Source organism: Plectropomus leopardus, chromosome 14 (assembly GCF_008729295.1).
Source record: "Plectropomus leopardus isolate mb chromosome 14, YSFRI_Pleo_2.0, whole genome shotgun sequence".
In the NCBI taxonomy this organism is placed as follows: domain Eukaryota; kingdom Metazoa; phylum Chordata; class Actinopteri; order Perciformes; family Serranidae; genus Plectropomus; species Plectropomus leopardus.
Window position 1 is genome coordinate 29,658,108 of NC_056476.1, and position 20,895 is coordinate 29,679,002.

The 20,895-nt window shown below is 39.4% G+C and overlaps 1 protein-coding gene across 1 annotated transcript in view; it reads left to right on the plus strand.

The window, feature by feature from the left end:
- rragd (ras-related GTP binding D) overlaps positions 1–19,388 on the plus strand; it is a 43,750-nt gene extending 24,362 nt beyond the window's left edge. Inside the window, exons 6-7 of the mRNA XM_042501177.1 lie at positions 8,992–9,140; positions 18,709–19,388. Coding sequence (XP_042357111.1) covers positions 8,992–9,140; positions 18,709–18,860 — 301 coding nt within the window. The 3' untranslated portion in view covers positions 18,861–19,388. The remainder of the gene's footprint in view (positions 1–8,991; positions 9,141–18,708) is intronic.
- Positions 19,389–20,895: the final 1,507 nt, after the last annotated feature.

Consider the following 20,895-nt stretch of genomic DNA (forward strand, 5'->3'; position numbering starts at 1 on the left):
TATATGCTGCTGTACCCAACTTCCCACCTGCCCGTTCAAACTTTCAATCTTTACATGGAAATAAAATAATTTCGTACAGCCAAATCTTATATGACTGGCATTATTCTGAGTTGGGTACAGCTCTGGTTATTAGGTTTATATATATATATATATATATATATATATATATATAATTATTTATTTGCTCTTTTTTGCCAAGGAGACAAAGAAATATATTTTTTGTTTTAAGTAATCAAGCTCTTTATTATTCTACCTTAGACTGAGCACAAATTCAATCATACATTAATGAAACAAAACCTTTAATTTAACCTTTTTCAAGAAAAAAACAACAAAAAAACCCTTTCTACTAAATATCATGATAAATCATGTATCCATCAAACAGCTATATTTATTCAAGTTTTTCACCAACAAATATATTTTAAAAGCTTATAATGTAATAAACCTTCCCCTAATACTAATTTTTACTACTCAATGCATTTTTACTGTACCTCAATGCAGCCTCCAACTGCTGTTAGTGTTAGTTACATCCAACAGCTAAAGTTAACAAGCTCTCCTGCTGTAATCAGGGAAGCACTAGGGTGTGTCCTCATCTGATATACCAATAGACAAGAGACTAATAACAGCCAACAAGGCGAATATGAACTGATGATGTTCAGTAGATAAATTGGTGCATCCCTACTTTCTATCATGCAAGCTAGTCTAACTAGCTTCTACTTGTTGAGCTGTGAAAAGTTGGAGAAGGAACTTTTAAATTCCTAATATTCAATAACTAACAATAGTTGGAAAACAAAAAATGCATCTTGTATCACATCCAGTCAGTAATGCGCCACAGAACATGACAGTGTGTCTGTTAGCAAAGCCAGCTCAGAGCTGTCAGCCAAACAATGCCATGTGAAACACCCACTCAGGCTGGAGGCTGAGAAATCTGTTTCCACAGATATGTCCAAAAACAGTTTTTAAGAAAGGGAAAAATATGCCCAGTAGATATAGTATTATTACAATTTCTATTTCATCACAAAAGGTAGGAGGAGGCTTCAGATTTTAGTTCGACCTTCAGGCTCCATATAAAATTCCCTCCTGCCCCCTTTATTTTGTTCTTTGGCTTTTAGTCTCATTGCTTTATTTCTGTCAGCTCCTGTGTGGAGGAATACATTCACCAGTCATGCACTCATGACATGTCAACTGATGCTGTCAGTTTAGACCAGAAAAAAGAAAGGGGTAACAGAAGTTTGGATGAGTAGTCCACATTGTACACTCTTTAACTTTGTCCCCTTAGTAACTCACTGATGACAATTTCGGATCTTGAGAAAATCCCACTTCTTAACCTTAGCCCCAGCTTCCTGTGGCAATGTCAAAGGCTTGCCAGTGTTTCTTTCTGAACAAGTCTTGTCGTCAGCTGAAAGCAGCATTGCATGAAAAGCCGTGATCAAGCCACAAAAGTCTCACATTCACTCGCATCTGTCATTATTTCACTTGTTTCCGAATCAAAGGCAGCAGTAAGAGGACAATATAGAGAGCACACTCTTTCCATTGGCTGACATTAATTAGCTTGTCTGAAAGAGGTATCTGTCACCAAATAAACTAAAGGAGTGTCAGGTTCCCAACTCCTGGCAGACAGAGCTCAGCACATTACGACTTTTAACAAAGCAAGCATTTTAAGAACATATTGTAAACACTTTGACATCATATACTTTGCATTTAGAGAAAAAAAAAAACAGCAAATAAACAAATCACAAATCACACAATCAAATAGAGAAACACAATCAAATACAGAGTCCAGGTTCTGTCTCTATCTGCTCCAGATCTTGTTGGCAGATATAATCCCAAAACAGATATACACACAGTTGTACTAAAACAAAATTGGGTGTCATATTGCATGGACGTGCCCATCCATACATTTGTAGGAGTGTAACATTAGCGCAGTTATAAATGCAACATGCAACCCTTGTAAACATGGGCACACACAACATATCAATTCTCATCAAGTTGTCACATGTTGCTGCTTTGCGGTGGATTTCCATGTCTACATACTACGCTCTAGGTTTCCCTCTGCTTCTGCTCTTTATGTTGTGGGATGCCGCTACCATGATGCCAACACAATCACATGGTTGGGTAACACTGCCCTTGGTCATGTTTAGGTAACAACTGCACATAGCAACCATCGCCAAGACGTCAACAAATGCACATGCTGACATGGATGCTTTGGAGTAGGTAACAAAGTCACGGATGGTTAGAAATTGAGGAATGAGGCAAATATTAATGTGTAGAAAAATACCCATCACATTTAGATGGGATGTGACCATCAGACTCCTGAATGAAAGCCCAGGGTTTGTCGGACCCATCCAGTGTCGCTCCGGCACTCCTTATATTATGTCATTATATGTTGTAATAATAATAATAAAAATGAAAAACAATTCCATGGGAGCTTGCCCCTAGAATTCCCTATGGCTATTGTGTCTTTGTCACCCTTTTCACCCCTAAAGAGTTTGCACCCCCGATGTGTGACATAGCTGTTTCCCGGGTGAAATTTGCTACAACGTGGTTAAAGATGGTAAATCATGGTTAGTTTCAGGCAACAAAACTGCTGGGTTAGATTTAGAAAAAAACATGGTTTGGGTTGGTAAGGTGTCGAAAAACAACCCCATTACATTTAGATGGGAAGCAAACATTGGACTCCTGCATGAAAAGTTAGGGGTTTATTTGATCCTTCCACAACCCCTCACACCCAGCTTTTAGGGGCCAACTTGCTCCTTTTATTATATTGTTACCAGCAGCCATTCACCCTGACACCCTCCAGTGGCGCCTCATGCAGACATGACAGGTTCCATCCATCCATCCATCCAACTATTTTCCTCCGCCCATTTGGGGTCGGATCGCGGGGGCAACAGCCTAAGCACGGAAGCCCAGACTTCCCTCTCCCCAGCCACTTCGTCCAGCTCTTCCCGAGGCGTTCCCAGGCCTGCTGAGAGACATAGTCTTTCCAGCATGTTCTGGGTCTTCCGCGGGGTCTCCTAACTGTGGGTCGTGCCATGAACACCTCACCAGGGAGGCGTCCGGGAGCCACCTCATCTGGCTCTTCTCAACGCGGAGGAGTAGCGGCTCTACTCTGAGCTCCTCCCGGATGACCGAGCTTCTCACCCTATCTCTGAGGGAAAGCCCAGCCACCCTACGGAAGAAGCTCATTTCGGCCGCTTGTACCCGCAATCTTGTTCTTTCGGTCACTACCCAAAGCTCGTGACCATAGGTGAGGGTAGGAACAAAGATCGACGATAAATCGAGAGCTTTGCCCTTCAGTTCAGCTCCCTCTTCACCACGACAGATCGGTGCAGAGTCCGCATTACTGCAGAAGCTGCACCGATCCGCCTGTCGATCTCCTGCTCCATCCTTCCCCCACTCGTGAACAAGACCCCAAGGTACTTAAACTCCTCCACTTGGGGCAGGATCTCCTCCCCGATATGGACCCTTTTCCGGCTGAGAACCATGGCTTCGGATTTGGAGGTGCTGATTCTCATTACGGCCGCTTCACACTCGGCTGTGAACCAATCCAGTGAGAGCTGAAGGTCATGGCCTGATGAAGCCAATAGGACCACATCATCTGCGAAAAGCAGCGACCCAATCCTGAGGTCACCAAACAGATGACAGACAGGTTCTGTCCGGCCTTATTCTCAATTGATGCCGCCTATCCGTGTATCTTGCTACAGTGGCAGATGTCGACCGGTTGTCTTGCAGCGTGTAATAACAATGAATAGTTCTGTCTGGCCTCATTCTCAGCTGACATCATCCAGCAGTGTATGATGGACATGAAAGGTCAGGATCTTATGCCAAAATCTCTGCAGCGGCAGTATTCAATGACTCCTGAAAGGGAATGGGCTCCTGGACAAAAGTCTGCTGGTTTGTTTGACCCGTCCATCTCACCTACCACCCTACGTTCTCTTCCTCATTGTTTATACTACGTCAGTTGCCTTGAGTGTTAAATATTGGTTTTACATTGGAGTTAGATAAAAGTCTGTACATCACATAGAAGGTGCCTTTTCACATAGAAGGTCGAAAATCACAAGCCGAGGGACATGACAAAGCATCTGCATCTGATGACCTTGGAATGAGAACAGGCTGCTCAGCCACTCTATGTCTAGGTCTATACATGTGTAGACAAGAAAGAAGCCCTGAATGGAAAGGGTTAAAGGTCAACACAATGTTTTGTGATGTTGGTAGGGAAGTCACAGGTAAGTGCGAAAGAACCATGCAAACCGAATTATGGAATGACTTAGCTGATCCCCGTTTGACCCATGTTTGTTGTCAAATTAATAGGTGTGTGTGTGTGTGTGTGTGTGTGTGTGTGTGTGTGTGTGTGTGTGTGTGTGTGTGTGTGTGTGAGTGAGTGAGTGATACACCTTAGGCATCCCAGCTGGGAGTTTTAACAGAAGTAGGCCACATTTGGCCTGAAGTGAGTGAATGTTTAACCCATCACAGCTGTGTTGGGGAATGTGTAGCCTAGAGCACCAACAGGACTCCTGCTAATTTCATCGTGGATAGAGGTGGATGCCAAATGTCTGTGGATTACGTCCTCTTTGTAAACATGCACCATTTAGTTAACCGTAACTCTACGCTTAAGTTACGCCCAATAATGTGCACACTCACCTGTGCCCTGGAATTGTTCCGCATTAACAAGTGTGGGAGTGTTGTCGGTACCAGCTGGACATGCTCACAGAAATCAGCAGATTGTTGTACAGATGGCTGCCGTCATTATCATGACAAAACAGCTGGGATATTATCCTTAATTAGAGGCTTTAGTAAAGGGAGTCTTTTTTTTCTCACCTCATTTAATTAATGAACTCCTCTTGTGAGAAACCTGGCATGCTCCGCACTTGGAAAGCTCAAATGTGGATAAACATGGTCCTTGGCCAAGTCTTTTGTTAGTGAAATGCAATATTTATTTTTTCTCTTTGACAACAATGATGAATTTACATTTTACTAAACTCTCATTAGCTATGCATGTTTCTCGTCTTTGGCTGTCTCCAATCTGTGGAGCACTGCACCCATTCTCAGCCCACATATGTCATCATGTTTAAGCCCATGGCTATGAAAACATGAGATTAAGCACGAGAGCTTTTTATATACTCAGATAATTGCATTATTTATTTTAGATAATTACATTTAATCCTGCATCTGTTTCATAGAAATGGTTGTTATCATATTTATGCTGTATGATCCGTTTGTTGGCAGCAATGCCTCCAGGAAGAGATATGAGCCATTCATTATTAATTGAAGTTTGGCTTGCTGCTGTCTGTTTGCCTTTTCAGAGATTGCTGCCTGATGTTAAAAATAATTCCTTGTGAAACTGTTACAGCTACTTAGATACAATTTGTGAAATGTGTTCCATTTCCCCAAACTGTTAACATAAGGTGCCAACTCTGAGAGTGTAACTGCAAAACAAACCAATCTGCAAAACAGTCAACTAAATGCTGAAACTGAAAATGACTCACAAACACTTACCGGAAAGCCATCACATCCTGTTAGAAAGTATTTCACTGCTGGAAAGATGGCCTTTTCATGAAACTAGGTCTATGAAAAAGAACATGCAAAAACTTTTGTAAGTGGTGCTACATGACCAGAGAAAATAGAGAAAAATGACTGTGGCCTTCGGTTTTGTTCAAGAGGTAGAAAACATACAACTACTAGAATGCACTGCTCCATACCAGACCAATAAACACTCCCGCTGGTGGGTGACGTAATACAAATTTATCTGTTTGCCGGCAGGTGATGAATGATCTTGTATTACAGTAAAACAGTAAGCTAAAACGTGTTTCTGAAAACATTTCAGATGTGAAATATGCAATGCAGCAATTGATCTCAGTTTCTCAGCCACAGTGTTCTTTACCCAGCTAGCAGGAAACATTCCCACAACATTGGCTTACGTTACCTACAGGTTGCAATAATAAAGTTTGTACATAAGTTTTCATGACTGTTCTTAGTGTTAGATTAACATACTAAATCAAATGAAAGGAAATAAGACATTCAGACAATTTTATGATGTGCAACTTTTTAATCTTATAGAGCTCTTAGCAACATATACACACAAACACATTCATAACTCAGGTGATTGTGATCTGCATGATTAAGAGGAAATATGCTTTCAGGTTGGAACATAGAACGGACAACGCATCTTCCCCTCTATAAAAAAAAAAAAAGGAAGCCAAATTATCCTGGATATGGCTGCTGCCATCTTGCGGAGGTGACATCATTTGGAGCCAGAATCTGTGCAATGGCAAGAATCAAGTTCCTGCACATGCACCTGTATGACCAATTGCAAGCTGCACCATTGAAGGCAGGCACACACAGCTGTAAATCATGACATAAATATTGCATAAAACGTTTAATTAAAACGAAGCAATAGTAAAGTGAACCCTTGAACATACTGTTCCACCTAAAATTAGAAAAATCATCTTTGGAAAAAAACTTACATGACGTATATGACGTATATTCCAAGTTGTTAGGCTGGCTCATGTCCCATCTGCTAAATTGAAGGGGCGGGGTTTAGGAACTATACCGCAGCCAGTCACCAGGGGATGATCCAGATGTTTTGGCTGCACTTTTTGGGCAGCTGTCATGTTGTTCTTCTATGGCTCTATCCGATTGGACCGATAATTTGATCTAATAATACTAAGCCCATTCTCAAGAATATGAGCTGAACGAGGATGTCTGATACCTCCACATGGGGGGCAGAGCAAGCCTCCATGAAAAGAAATTAGAAACATCAAGATCCATCTGTTTAAGGGCGAGAGAAATTTACTGGAGACAGTTATAAGGCCAGAAAGATTTCAGAGAAGAATTCATTACTTAGGACGACCTGCCCAAAGCTGAGGTTAACACTAGACAGTGTCCTACCGGGGCATTCCAGCAAGGTCTGTGAGCATCTACATAGTTTTTTATCAAACAAGTATTGGCTATACTACCACAGAAATGTGGATTTCTAATGTCTGCCCTGTATCATTGCTTGGTCACTTTTGATTAAAAGCTTGCAGTATTGCAAGATCATCAGTTTCCTAGGTCCCATATAGCAGAGCATGTAAAACAGGCAGTCAAGGAGATGCTAAACACCTGGGAAATAGCCAAGCCATGTCTCCACGTCATTTTATAAGACGATGCAAAAAATATGAAAAATGGGATGATACAGGGGTGCAAAGCATCACATGTGCAACAAAAGACTGGGAAAATAAGTACGGGTTACACATGGGCTGTGTCACTTGAGAACAGGCAGACAGAACCTGTCGCTTGCATGTGACAGGTCATTGTCAGGTTAAAACGCTGTCAGTAAAAACCGTCTGCCTGCATGAATCAGGTTTCTGATTCAGATTATGTCTCAAGTTTTGTTGCTTCATACAAAGAAGAAGATTTAAAATGAATTGGACGTAAACAGAGCAGATGTTATCAGGTCCTGTCTGTTCCACAGCAGAAAACAGAACTTCACACTTGCAAATGAAGCTGTCTTATCAGAGCACTGACCCAGTTTTACAAGTTGTGTTCTGTGGGAGTTTTTCCTCATCCTGAGCTGAGGGCCTAATGCTGAGTTTTCACATTCAATCAGCAGGGCGGTTGATGAAAGGGCCATACTAATAAACTCTATTTGGTTGTTTGGGGTTCTGTGGCGGCTGATGATACAGTGGGCCTTTGTATGTATCCTGTAAAATGAAAAGTCCCATGTGGCTCAAAAAGAGAAGGAAGCCCAAATACAAAAGAAAAAAAAAGAAAAAAAGAAGACAAAATTATTATTCATCGTGGGAATGAAGAAAACAAAGTTTTCTTTTATTTGTTCACTTCCTTTGTGAAAACGGATTATGAGAGAAAAGCAAGAAAGAACAGCATGTCCTCTTTGTCCAGTGTTCAGTTTCTTTAGGTCCTGCTGCTCAGCGTGTTGTTTGAATTCTAAGGCTCCTATCTGTCCTCAGACTTCTCCAATCACTGCTTCCGCATTGCTCGTCTTGAAATGAATGTGGTTGAATACTAAAATCAGAGGTCTGTGTGCTTCTATGTTGTAATAGCACAGCCAGGGGAAAATTCACGAAAAACGGATTGCGGCTGCTGATAACATCATGAATTGTGCATCACTTACAAGTGCCATCCGCCCCGTCTCAAGGTCCGATTAAAAGAAAACGAAAAAGAAAATATTGCACTTAGGATTTCACAGCACAAATGCGTCCATTAAGTTTTGCTGCTCAGTGTAATTTTCCCCTTTTTTTTTTTATCCAGTTATCCATGCGCCAAAGTATAAATGATGCTTTTGCGCCAAGAACACAGTAGGTAGGACACTTACAAAAAGCAATGTTTTTTTTTTACATGGTGAGCAAGAGGATTTTAATTGACAAGGTGCAGAGGCATACCTCAAAAGCAAGAAATTTAAATTAGACAGCGAGACAAAAAGACACACATGCACACGCACACACAAACTATTTCTCTGAGGATGAAATAATACTAGTTCTATCTAACCTAAGGTATAGCACTACACATCACCAATCCCAGCTGTGGAGACACTGATACAGTTGTCTCTTTGTAAGACATTATTATTGATTTATCTATTTTTATACCATGCTTTTATACTGTGTTTGTGTATGTATCTATTGAATGCAATGTTTTGTCTTTTTTATCTGAGTCTGGAATAAAGAATTGAATTTATTATTATTATTATTATTATTATTATTATTATTATTAATGTTATTGTTGTTGTATTTGTTTATGTATTCATTTATTTGTTCATATTTTTGTTGATGTCCACTCGTATATTCAGTTTGTATAAAATAATGTTGACATAGTTTGCAGGTGTTAGTTTATCTGTGTGGGTTTATTGTCCACAAAAGCTGTCATCCTTTTGTGAATATGACCATGAGTGTTTCCTGAAACACTCAAACAGAGTCACTATTGTATATCAGATGATACATTGTTTTTTTTTCTCTTTGGATTTGAGTGAAGTATGTTTTTCTGTCTCCTCTCCTTAAGTTTGATGGACAGTGAAGCGGGTTTACCCTATGACAAGGAGTCCATGGCCATCATCCACCTGAACAACACTACAGTCATGTACCTGAAGGAGGTCACCAAATTCCTCGCCATGGTCTGCTTTGTCCGCAAGGAAAGCTTTGAGAGAAAAGGTCAGTCTATTTACAGTCAATAAGTACTTTTTAATGCACCTTAGAAACTAGCAGTGTGATATAACAGTGGCTAAGCCAAAAGTGCAGTGAAAAGGTATTTGTACTGGATTGTGAGATTGCCCAGGGTTATGCCCAAAGTATATTTTGACAAAAGAACAATCCACCTTATTTCAAAAAATGTTTATTTATTAATTCTTTGGTAATCTATTGACAATATGGACAGAAAAGCGGGACATTTTCAATTTTGTCACAAAATATCAAACTATGTTTTTCCTGCAGAACTCCCATTAGGATCTTGAGTTGGTGGTTTTAGCCTGACCCTAACAAATATTGTTCCAGTCATCCTTAGATATCTTTAGGCTCGATTCTCTCCCCAATTTTGGTTTGACCTTGACAGTGGAATCATGTGAAAAATGACAAAAACTTCTGTTTAAAAAAGTTTCTTATATGAAAGACTTCAAAGATACGTGCTTGTGTGTATAAAAACTTTAAGGTAGACTTGAACTATGACTTCAAGGTGCATTTCAGTAAGCAAGCAACATCCAAAACTTAGACTTTTTATAACATGTTCAGCACGTGGAAGATGACAGTGTTGAGAAAGTGGAAAAACACCTGAGATTAAATCAGTACACATGCATCAAGTTTTCAGCCAGTTGTTGAATTCAGCAGCATGGCGCCATGTTTTGTTCTAATAACAAAGCTGTTGTGAATTTTCTCTATTTCATAACAGCTGAAACAAATCCAAAAAGTCAAAGAACAGTCCAATGAAAACAGGCACAGGGAAGCTATCATGAGGGAATAATTTTCAAACACTTGCTACAAGAGACAAAGACAAACTGGCACAGAGGGAAGGGAGCACACAACTTATATACACAAGAGGAGAGGAAGATAACAAGACGCAGGTGAAAGCCATCACGGCAGGGCAGGTAATCACACAGGAGGGAAACCTGACAAGATGTGTAAACCTGAAATGATAGGAGACAGAGATTAACAAAATAAGACTAAAACAGGAAATGGACAAAATGAAGAAATTAAAAAGAAACAGACATAGAAGCATGACAATTTCTCTTTGAGTAGTCAGTTGTGAGACTGACCTCTTTTCTCTGTGTCCATATAGGATGAATCAGATTTCGAGTAAGAATAATTTCTCTTTCTGCTTTGTTGATTTTCTGTAGGGACAGCCTCAAGAGTCTCTCAAGCAAACTGGGGCTAATGTTGTTGTGTTAGTTTGTAGTTTGCAATGTTTGTTCAGTTAGTTTCTAATAACAAATCTAAGTTATACAGATGCAAAAGTGAGAATCAGACTTGTATGGGATTAGGAAAACAGGAGAATTCTTTGGGTTGAGATTTAAAATTCAGATCTAAAGCTAAAGGAGAGTGGTCTGAGTCTTGCCAAACACAAACAAATCCCATTTTCCTTTATTTTGTAGAAAGAAAATTGTAGAAGCAATCTTTCTTTCAGTGCTAGATTATGGTGATGTGATTTATCGACATGCATCAGCTTCCACTCGTGCACCCCTAAACGCTGTCTGCCACTCAGCCCTTAGATTTATAACTGGAGACAGTTCTGGCACTCATCATTATTTTCTCTATCGAAGAATGGGTTGGCCTTCTCTTTCCATTAGGAGAGAACAGCTTCTGTTTTTATTTCTGTATAAAACAGCTCTTTCAAAAATTGCCCTCATATCTGACATCACTTATTGGCTGGAGAGCTGGAACACATAACATACATTCACAGGACTGGCTAATTCTGCAGGTTCCTAGAACAAACACTGGTTTGGAGAAAGCCTTTAGATTCTTTGCAGCCGAACATAGAACGAAGTGCAGTACACCTTGAAGCTTTAACTTGTATTAATATACTAATTTTTGTTTTTTATTATTTTATTTAGAATGATTTTTTTACATTTTAAATTGTTTGTTTTATGTCTTTACAATGCACTCCGGTCATCTCAATGGGACCTATCCAGTTAAAGAAAGTACTCTATTATTTTTGCTTTATTATAATTTCTGATTATTTAAAAAAATTATAATTTTATATGCAATGATTTTTTTTTTCTTTCCTTTTTTTTACATTTTAAACTGTTTGTTTGATGTCTTTGTTGTGAACTCTGGTCTCTTGAAAATTAGATTTTAATCTCAATGGGATTTATCCAAATAAATAAAGGTTTATAAAAAATATAATTAAGTAGAGATCACTTAGGGAAGAATAATTTTATCTATGACAAAAATAATCTCTACTAGAATGAGACCATGAACATACACTAAAAAGAGGAACTGCTTATCTTTAGGATCTATTTGTTTAACTCTTTGTTCTGTGTATTGCACTACGTGTTTGTACCTTATCTTGCATCCTGTTTTGCACGTTATGTTGAGTCTGAGTGTTGCTTCACCCCCACTGAAAGTTGCATCATTCATCCCTCGTTTTGCACCGGGGACCAGGAGAAACACATTGTTTCCTCCATGAACTGTAGCATGCTGTACACAGATCGATGACAAAAAAGTTTAAACTCTCATTGTATATTTTGTTGCCAGCTTTCGACTGTATTTTATTTAGATCGAGTTGTCGTACCATTGCTTGTGTTTAGAGATATTTTAAACTTTAAAACTTAAAGGATCTGTCAAAAACATGTTTATGTTTCTTACAGCAGGGAAATATACGTTTGGTTTTGCTACTAAAAGTGTTGTCGTGGCACTTGCATAAACATTTTTAATGAAACCAAGTGCTATTGAATGCCTCTCTTTTTGTTTCTGTTGCATTAGAATGAAGTGGTTAATAGAAAATATTACATGCTGCCCAAATCTAATACTGCTTTTGATCACCTTGCACATAACAGCAGTCTGACAAACATAATGTATAATGTATGCACATGCTTCCACACATTAACACATAACCAAATAACAGCTGATTTTAATAGAAATTGCTGATCAGGCGCAGTTGATTCTGATTTTTGTATCAAGATAGCAGGAAGAGAAGATCCAAGTGACTCTTTCCTTGGGCTCATTATTGGGCAGGGCTCTACACTAACTTTTCCACTTGTAGCAGTGGTGCTGCCCACTTTCTAAGTTGGTTGCACCAGCACATTTCATTGCATCTTTTCTTTTTGTGGTGTAGCATGGTATCAGTCAGTGACCTTATATCCCGATTATTAGTTTTTATTAAGTTGTGCACCCTAGTTTTTCATTGATGTATAGATTGGCAGTGACTTGAGGCTCAGAATTTACACAATATTTCTATCTGAATTGAAATTTCTCTGCCCTTAATACTACCTTCATAAATAAGATTATCCTGTGTTATTGAGTTTTCAAAGAAAACAACAAATTAAACATCAAACAGCCTAACATCCTGTGTGGTATCATGGTCCATCAGTTCTGGCTCCTCAACACTGATCGTACAGAGGTCCTCCACAGCATCAGTATGCAGACTTTCCCTGACTTGATTGTGGTCTGTGATGAGAGGCCTCTTTTGCAGGCTGTTGCAGATTGTGGGATGATCTTGATGTGGATTTCCTGCAAAAAAACGATAATACAGATTATACCAAGAAGTTCTCTCAATAGAGCATTCACCTTGCTCCTGAGCAGCCATTTAAGTGGATAAGAGCAGCAAAGTTGAACTGCTCCACTGATGTAAGTGACAGCTCCACAGTCTATCTGTTGCACAGTTTACAAGATATTTTTGTTGAAGCTGGTCTTGGAGGTCTGTTTTCAGCTGAGGATAAAGCAAAAAATAAAGACAGAAAAAAATCACAAACTGGACCAATATTTTAAAAGTGATGCTTTTATTTTGTTTGTTTGTCGTGAGGACATCACATTCACAGTTAACACTAGAGTGTATGTGTGTCAAATAAATTAAATCCCCTCAGAGCAAATTTTTAATTATTATTGAATTTATCATTTATCATTATCAAATTAGACACACACACACTCCTAGTGCATGGGCATGTTCAACCTTAATATTTCCATCTATGATATCAGACGGTCTTCTGTTGTCAATGACACAGGCAAAGACAATCTCACATTATTTGGGCGAGAAGTCAAAGGCACCATCTACCATAAATGATAGGTAGAATAGGCTGGATTCACACTCAACCAGTTCTATCACACCAGTGTGATCTGGGATTTCAGTTTTGTGAACAGGAGTTCCTTTTTGCTATGTTAAAGGCAGTGTTGAACTTGATGATCATTTCTAACTCACCCGGTGACAGATTGCTCTCATCTAATCGTTAAAAAGATGTCTGAGGGGTTCACTGTTTGGGTTATGTTTCTGCCTCTGCAGGTCTTGTGTTTCTTGCAGTCATTGTGCAACTACATAGTTTGAAGCTTAAACTGTGTTGACCTGTTATCAAGTTTAGAGCTGCCAACAATAAATCAATGTGTGGAAAACAGTGCAAACACTGCATAGACAGCTGAATGTAACAATTTAAGTTTACATCAGAAAGTTTTTTTTTTAAACTCACTCTATTCTACTTGTACACTTTAGTAAGTAAGAAAAGTTTATTTAATGATGCAACTTTAACATACAGCTTCTTTTACACAGCAAGGTCACAGAGTTCTTCCCTGCAATTTATATATATTTTCAAATGAGTTATTTCTTCTTTACATTTGTTAATAGCCAATTTTCTGTACGGTACATTATGCTACTGAAATAAATGTCAGAAAGACTGACTGATATGAGATGTGTACTGTTTATAGAAATATGCTGCACGATAAACAGTCTCTGAAAGTGTCTGATTCAACTTCTTCCCATCATTAAGTTTAAATCTTAATATTGAATCACAACACTTGTAGAATCACCATATTTAAAAATGTAATACATACTGAATCTGCACCCAAGTATCGTAATAGTATCAAATTGGAAACTAAGCATATCATCTCAGGTCTAGTGCTTACCCTGGCCAGCTACCAACACATACTCACACCAAGTCATCACATGTTGCTGCTCTGCGGTGGACTTTTGTGTCTACATATTATGCTGTAGGTATCTTTCTGCATCTTTACACTCTAAGATGCTGCTGATGTCAACACAAGCACATGGTGGGATTAGACTTTTTGTTGTTTAGTTTGTTGGACCCATCCACTGCCCCATCTGCCCGCCCTATAGGCGCCCCCACACTCCTAATATTACATCATCACTGTGGGCGCAACCGCTTCATACCTCTACCGCCATGTTCAAAACCCTTCCCTCACCAGCCTTCCACTCATTGAAATAACTTGAGGCAGCAAGTTACTATGCAGCTTTGTTAAAGCCCTTTTAGCCTTGCCAGTGTGTTCTCTCAGGAGTCATTTTGACATGTCTTCCTGTGGTTACTGATACTCTCCTGTTGCTACTGGCTGCCCTTTTGTCTTTAGACCATTTCCTGACTGAAGTGTGATACTTGCGATTAAGGTGTTCTTTAAACTACAAGTACTGCTGGAGTTTTGACCTCTGAAGCCTGAAACCTGTACCGCAATAGTCTGGTGGGTCCATGATGAGGAGAACCTCATCAAACAAGAGCTTCAGCAACGAGCATCCTAAATCAACTCAAGTACATCCAGATCTCTGCTCCTCGTGTGCTCACCCATTCCCGCTCCTGTGATCACATCACCCCTGTCCCCCAGAACCTCCACTGGCTCCCTGTTCCTCACCCAAAAGCTGAGACCAAAGCTTTTAAATATGGTATAAGCAAAAAGTGGCATTTATCTTGTGAGACTCAGCGTTGTTTGACTGCAACAGAAGCAACCTACTGACCCTGACGGTATTTCTACACATGCAACTGAGCTGCTGTAGATCACTAATACTGGTATTACAGTTCATATCTGTGAATCATGATAGTCTCTTTGGCCTCAGTGTAACTTTAGACAGTCCAGCTGGTGGCTACAGCTTTAGGTTATGAACTTGTTAGCGGCTGGACACTAATGTTAGTGAAAGCAATGATACCAAGCAAAGGAATCACTGTTTGTAACTTTCCTGCAGTTTGACCTTTTTTTTTCAAATGTGTATCCTCAGGGCGTAACTGTCAAGTAAATAAAGACACACACAATGAAGCAGAAACACACACATACTAGTGTGGATCGTAGAACAGAGAAGGACTTTCATGTAACAACAAAGCCAGCTGAGCTTTGCTGAAAAGTCCCCCCCCCCCAAAAAAAAACAAAGTAAGAAAGAGCAATTCCACACATCTAACCTAGTACTGTTGTTATTTAACTGGCTCAACACTCACATAATCCCCTTTCTCAGCAAAATGTGTTCATGTATGAAGGTTTTTTAAACATGGGCAAACTTGCTAAAAATAGGTCATATACTCCCCTCCCATTGCCAGTAGAGCAGAGCTGTGTACACGACAGCAGATAAGTATGCCTCTCTGAGTGTGTTTTTGTTGTGTGTGTGTGTGTGTGTGTGTGTGTGTGTGTGTGTGTCTCCTTTTTATATATCTCTTACTTATTCAGTCTCGCATTCAAATTTCAAACTCAGTGCAGACTAATGGACTGCTGTTTGAGCAATGCTTTGGCAGGCTGTATTTTGTGGTGGTGCGTCATTGTATCTCGCTGGGTAAAGGGCTAAAATGAACATATTTTTGTGTTGTGTTTCCATAAATGCTGAGTCAATTGACCTGAGTGTGAATGCCGATTGTACACTTTCTACTGTTAGTCAGGGTAAGGAGATTTTTTTGTGCAGTGGGAAACAGGCTTTATTCTCTCTTATTATGATGTAGCTGTTACTCCAACATTGATCCAGCCTGTTAGCCAACAGTGGAGTCTACAGCTGCATTAGCTGTACAACTTGCTAATGCTAACTTCAATAGGCTAACTTTAACAGAAACTGTTAAACAACACAAAAAGGCAAAACTATAGATTCCAAGCACATCAAACCTTTGGTCAGAGGGGGCAACAGAATACAAAAACTTGATCAAAGGGAGGCTTTTTGGTTACATCAGCTAGATGCTTGCAGTTATCCTGGTCTTAATGAAGATACTGATTTTTCATGTTTCCTGTAATTTTCTGTTGGACATCTGGTTGCTTTATGAATGTATGGTCAATGTGATATGTGTATGTATATGTATGTATATGTGTATATGTATGTATGTGTGTGTGTGTGTGTGTGTGTGTGTGTGTGTATGTATATATGTGTGTGTGTGTGTATATATGTGTGTGTGTGTGTGCATATATGGTTTTTGTATGTGTATGTGTGTTTATATATATACATGTATATGCATATTTCCTCATATATGAGAGTCATCTTATGCTTTATGTGCCTTGATAATGTGTGTATAGTGGTACTCAGTGACTGACAATGGAAGTTTGGGGTTTTTTGCCCCTGAGATCATCTCCTGTTCAGCTTCACATCTGAGGAAGACTGTTTCTGTGAAGTCAGGGTAGCACATACCATAAGCTGTTTACAATCTTGGCAGAGTGATTCAGACACTGTTTGTGCCTTTAACTTTATTACTTATTTTGTTTTTGTTTATTGTATAACTGCATTTTGTGATTTGTCCCTACACAGTGATAAAATATAAGCTTGAAAATAGATTCTTAACATCTCTTGATCTTACATCTTGTGTAGCTTACTAAGCCGGTATTTCAAATGTTATTAATGTTATTATTAATTTCAAATTTCATTTTTATTTTATCAACAATATAGTTTCTAATTAAATGTAAACTAAAGGTTATTTTACACTATTGAGCTTTGTTTTCTCCCTCTAATGACAAAAGATCAGTACACTCACACACTTCAGACAAATGTGCACTCACTCTTTTTCTCAAACTAACCTCATGGTCATTCAGCACAGCATCTCCAATCTTGCTAAAAATTCTGAAATCCTCTCATTGCATGGCAAAAATATCATCTGTACAATATGTTAAAGGTGTACTCTAGCTATTTAATTTTGCGTTTTGATAAAGTTTGGGGACAAGAGACAGACTTCAGAAACTTTTGACACCCGTCAGAATGAACTAAAATACTAAAATACTTTTAGTCCCAATGGTCAAGGTTTATATTTCCCAAAATGCAACCATTTGCATTTTTCAGGTTTTCAAGTAAGGGGTGAGCAATTATTTGTTTAAATTAAATGTTTTTATATTGTAATATTGTAAGTCTGTTGTGTCTTGTTGCATGTTCTTCCTGTGTCACTGTGGGTTTTCGGCAGGTTCTCTGGCTTCCTCTCACAGTCCAGAGACATTCAGGTTATGTTCACTGGGGACTCTAAATTTCCTGCAGGTGTTTCATGTGTCAGCTCTGTGACAGTCTGGTGACCTGTCCAGGAAGTACCCCACCTCTCGCCCAATGACAGCTGGGATAGGCTCCAGCCCCCCCACAACCCTGAATAGGATATGCAGTTATGGAAGGCGTCATTTTCAAGTAGTGAGAGGATTGTTATTATAACCTGCATAACTAATAATATACTATGTGAATAAAGGCAGTGTTTTAGTAACTCCAAGGAGTTGAAAGTTTAAGATGACAATTTCAGCAATAATGGCACTAATTTTCTCCTTTGTTGGAAAATAATGTTAAATCTATGAGCTGGTCAAATAACACAAGACTAAGAGCTGCTGAAGACAGCTACGCCGAGCGGTTTTGGGAGGCTATATTCAGGCATAGCAAAGCCAATTTCTACACATCTTTGTATAGCATGTTATCATGTTAATATTTGTCAATAACAAAACACAAGCTGTCATTTGTTTTTCTGGTATTTGGTATTGGATGAATAAAAATATTGACCTGAAAAGTCAGAGGAACTCCAAATCACATTACCATCACATTGGGGAACATGAATGTGTATCGTTAACTGTTCAGATATTTCAGTCTGGACCAAAGTAGTTAACTAATTGGCCATACCTACAGCCAGACTCTTGGTTATTGTTTTGTTGCTTTCTGCATGCCAGAGTCTGGGCATGTCCACTCAGTCAAAGATGGTTTTGTGGAAAAAGAAACACTCAGTAAGCTTGTTGGCTGGCAGTTAACAGTTGTGAAACACAATAACAGCTGCCAAAGAGAGAGAGATGATTGCTTGCTCTCTAAGCTATGATAGCATAGGCCAGAAACTTGTGTCAGGTGCTCATGGAAAACCAGAACCAACAGGATTAACTAGAAGGAAATCCAGGTGCTCCAAAAACATGAAAAATGAGGGGGAATTACATTAAAAACCCTTTATTAAAGTGGCTAGTGCCGGTTCTGTCTCACTTATCATCTGACGCCGTTCATGCGCATTGCATGTGGACACAGTAGGGGGGCTTATTTTCTGAATTGTTTGTATGGACAAAGACATGTATTAGATTTGCACTTCATAGACTTTGGAGTATGTTGTGGATGTTTGTTTATTTTATTTTATTTTACATTTTATTTAATTTTTTTTGCTTCATTTTGTTTTGTGTGTTTTTGTTTTATTGACTATTTTTTTGTCAGATTTATTTGAATTAAAATTTTTGTCCAGTGCTTAAGATAGAGTTTTCTTGATGTTTTCAGCCCAAACCAATTGTGTGTGTAGTGATGACAGATTATGATGATGATGATTATGTTTGGACCTGTTGTGAGTTGAAAAAGTAATAAAAAAAAAAGAATATAATAATGTCACGGTCCTCTCTGTGTCCCTTACAGGACTGATTGACTACAATTTTCACTGTTTCAAGAAAGCCATCCAGGAGGTTTTCGATGTCCGGGTAAAGGTCCAACAGAATCGTAAACTTCTCAGTCAGAGGAGGTGGAGCAAACTGACCATGACCAATGGAGCGCTCAGCAACCCCCACTGAGGACTGATGACGTCACATCAAAGAGCCAAATGTCCCTGCACTGCACCCTGACAAACCCAGGAGACTCCGTCCTCATTCACAAAAACAGATTTTTGTCTTGTGGCTGGGAATAAGTCAGTTTGTTCAGTCCACACTGTCTCCAACATCCATCGTCTCTGTCCTCAGAAGCAGTCGACTGCAGCAGCAGGGAGAACAAACTGTCCTGTTCAGGCTGATTAAGCAGTAAGAACAACATATAAACAGCAGATTTGTGTGATTTAAATGGCTTCTTGTAGACTTGACAAAACACACCACAATTCATAGAGTGCATAAAAACTGCACACTTCCTGTAATGACACTTGTGACACTCTGAATGTTTTATTCAATTGTCTTTGACAGTCGAGTGGCAGATGCGAAAAACGCTTTGTGTACTTCAGTGAAGATACTCACAACAAGATTTTAACCATTGATTGAAACAGTATTTATTTTGTTTGGTGGTGTTTAACCTGCTCATGTGACAAATCTGAGCAAGCTTGAGCTAACAATCCCCCCCGGCAGAGCCTGAGATGCACAGCACTGATTGAACATGAAGACACATTAGAAATGCTAAAATTTCATGTGTGACTACATGCTAATACAGGCTGAGGCTGTGGAGTTGAATCTTGGGAAACAGGCCGTATGAAGTCTGAATGAATGCCAAATGGTTATGACCAACATGTTCTCTGTCCAAACTCATCACATGGTACCACTCTGTTAGTGACCTTTGGTGTCTATCTATGATGTTTTAGGTATCCTTCTTCGGCAGCTGGGATCAGGGATGCTGTTACAGTGATGCCAACAAATCCACTATGTGCAAAGCAGCTTGGTCCTTCTTTTTACTCAACAGCACAGTGACAACAGTTGGGATTAGGCAAGAAAGTCACAGATGGTTAAGTTTAGGCAAAGAGGCACATGGTAAAGTGTAGGAAAAACCTCACACATCCACAGGGGAAGTGAACTCCAGACTCCTCTCATGCTCCGTATATGATGTGGTTACTGGCAGCGTTATTACTTGACGCTATCCTTCAAGCGTTTCAGGCACACGTGACCTGTTCCTTCCAACTGCGTCCTCACATGTCATCGCCCATGTGCATTGTATGTGAACGCACTCTGCCGTCCAGCCACCCGCAGGTGCGCAATAACAGCACCACCGGTTCTGTCCGATCGTGTTCTCATCTGACGCCGTCCAGTCACTTTACATTTGGACGTGGAAGGTGGCTTTTGGCGTCACACTTGTACGCCAAAAGCATTGACTGAGTGGCACTATCTGATGAGTTCAGAGTAAGAATGACTGTCTGTTGACATGTTTGGATAGTATATGTAACATATGACTCCATAAGACTCCATGAATCACCATATAGACACCAAAACACCCCTGAGTCTCTGTGGATATCACTGCCTGAGGCGCCGGACATTATCAGAGGAGCACACTGTTTCAGCAGTTGTTTTTTTTGTTGTTTGTTTTTTTTAATCTGTATAGCTTTTTTTTTTCTCTTTTCTGTCCACTTCTGTTTTCATCAATTTCAGAGCATTATGAGCAGTTTACACCTCCAATTATACAGTGTAGTAAACAGTGTCAAGTTGCTTCAGTTAATTAGGACTGGAGTTATTTTTCTGAGGTGATTTTAACATTACCTGCACTCCTCAGCGATTTATACTCTGTTTGGAGTGAGCATGTGGGTAAAAGGCCCACCCCAGTAATTAATTACAGCCAAAATTACCTGCTGCTTTTCCGCTAACATCTCCGGGATTCCTGTAATTGAAATCTCGTCCGTAACCACTTCGTTGCATTTTAAAGTCGATCTCTCTGTATTTGGTTTTTTTTCCAGGTGGATTTATACTCAGCTCAGTGTTAAATTTGTTTGTTTTTTTTGTAGGAAAATGGAGGAACTGTTTAGGTCGGTATTTCCTTTGGAGCCCTGTTTATTAAAGCCAATATATGCTAACATATTTGAAAATTAAAAGTACCATTCAAGCTTTGCTGAATTAGCTTTCGTAAAACTTGAATCAAAAGAAA